Here is a 508-nt window from a genome sequence, read left to right as displayed (position 1 = left end):
CCCTCTACAGATCACCTGCCAGTCCTCTGAAACAGACTCTAGTGCCTGCACTTTCTCTTTCTCTAACCTCCTCCTCCTCCTCCTCCTCCTCCTCCCCTCTACAGATCACCTGCCAGTCCTCTGAAACAGACTCTAGTGCCTGCACTTTCTCTTTCTCTAACCTCCTCCTCCTCCTCCTCCTCCTCCTCCTCCTCCCCTCTACAGATCACCTGCCAGTCCTCTGAAACAGACTCTAGTGCCTGCACTTTCTCTTTCTCTAACCTCCTCCTCCTCCTCCTCCAGTGCCTGTCGAGCGTCGTCCGTTGGGATGAGTGCGTGCGGTCGGAAGGCCCTGGCGTTGCTCAGCAGCGTGTTGGCAGTGAGTAGCCTGGGGCTGCTGGGAGTTGCAGTCAGCACGGACTACTGGCTGTACCTGGAGGAGGGGGTCATCCTGCCTCTCAACCAGAGCACCGACATCAGGACCTCCCTGCACTCGGGCCTCTGGAGGGTCTGCTTCCTGGCAGGTCGG

General features: G+C 58.9%; 1 protein-coding gene across 2 annotated transcripts in view; it reads left to right on the top strand.

The window, feature by feature from the left end:
• Window positions 1-307: 307 nt before the first annotated feature.
• The window catches only part of LOC310810015 (voltage-dependent calcium channel gamma-5 subunit-like), a gene marked incomplete at both ends in the record, with an annotated part of 4,029 nt that continues 3,828 nt past the window's right edge, over window positions 308-508 (top strand). The window contains one exon of one of the 2 annotated variants that reach the window (XM_083677595.1): window positions 308-503. In XM_083677595.1, coding sequence (XP_083533721.1) covers window positions 308-503 — 196 coding nt within the window. Of the gene's footprint in view, window position 508 lies in introns of both variants that reach the window. The other variant, XM_083677594.1, reaches the window with a different exon arrangement.

Source organism: Argentina silus (assembly GCF_951799395.1).
Source record: "Argentina silus genome assembly, chromosome: 9".
Lineage (NCBI taxonomy): Eukaryota > Metazoa > Chordata > Actinopteri > Argentiniformes > Argentinidae > Argentina > Argentina silus.
The sequence above is the reverse complement of the archived record's forward strand: the minus strand, read 5'-3'. Positions and strand labels throughout refer to the sequence as shown.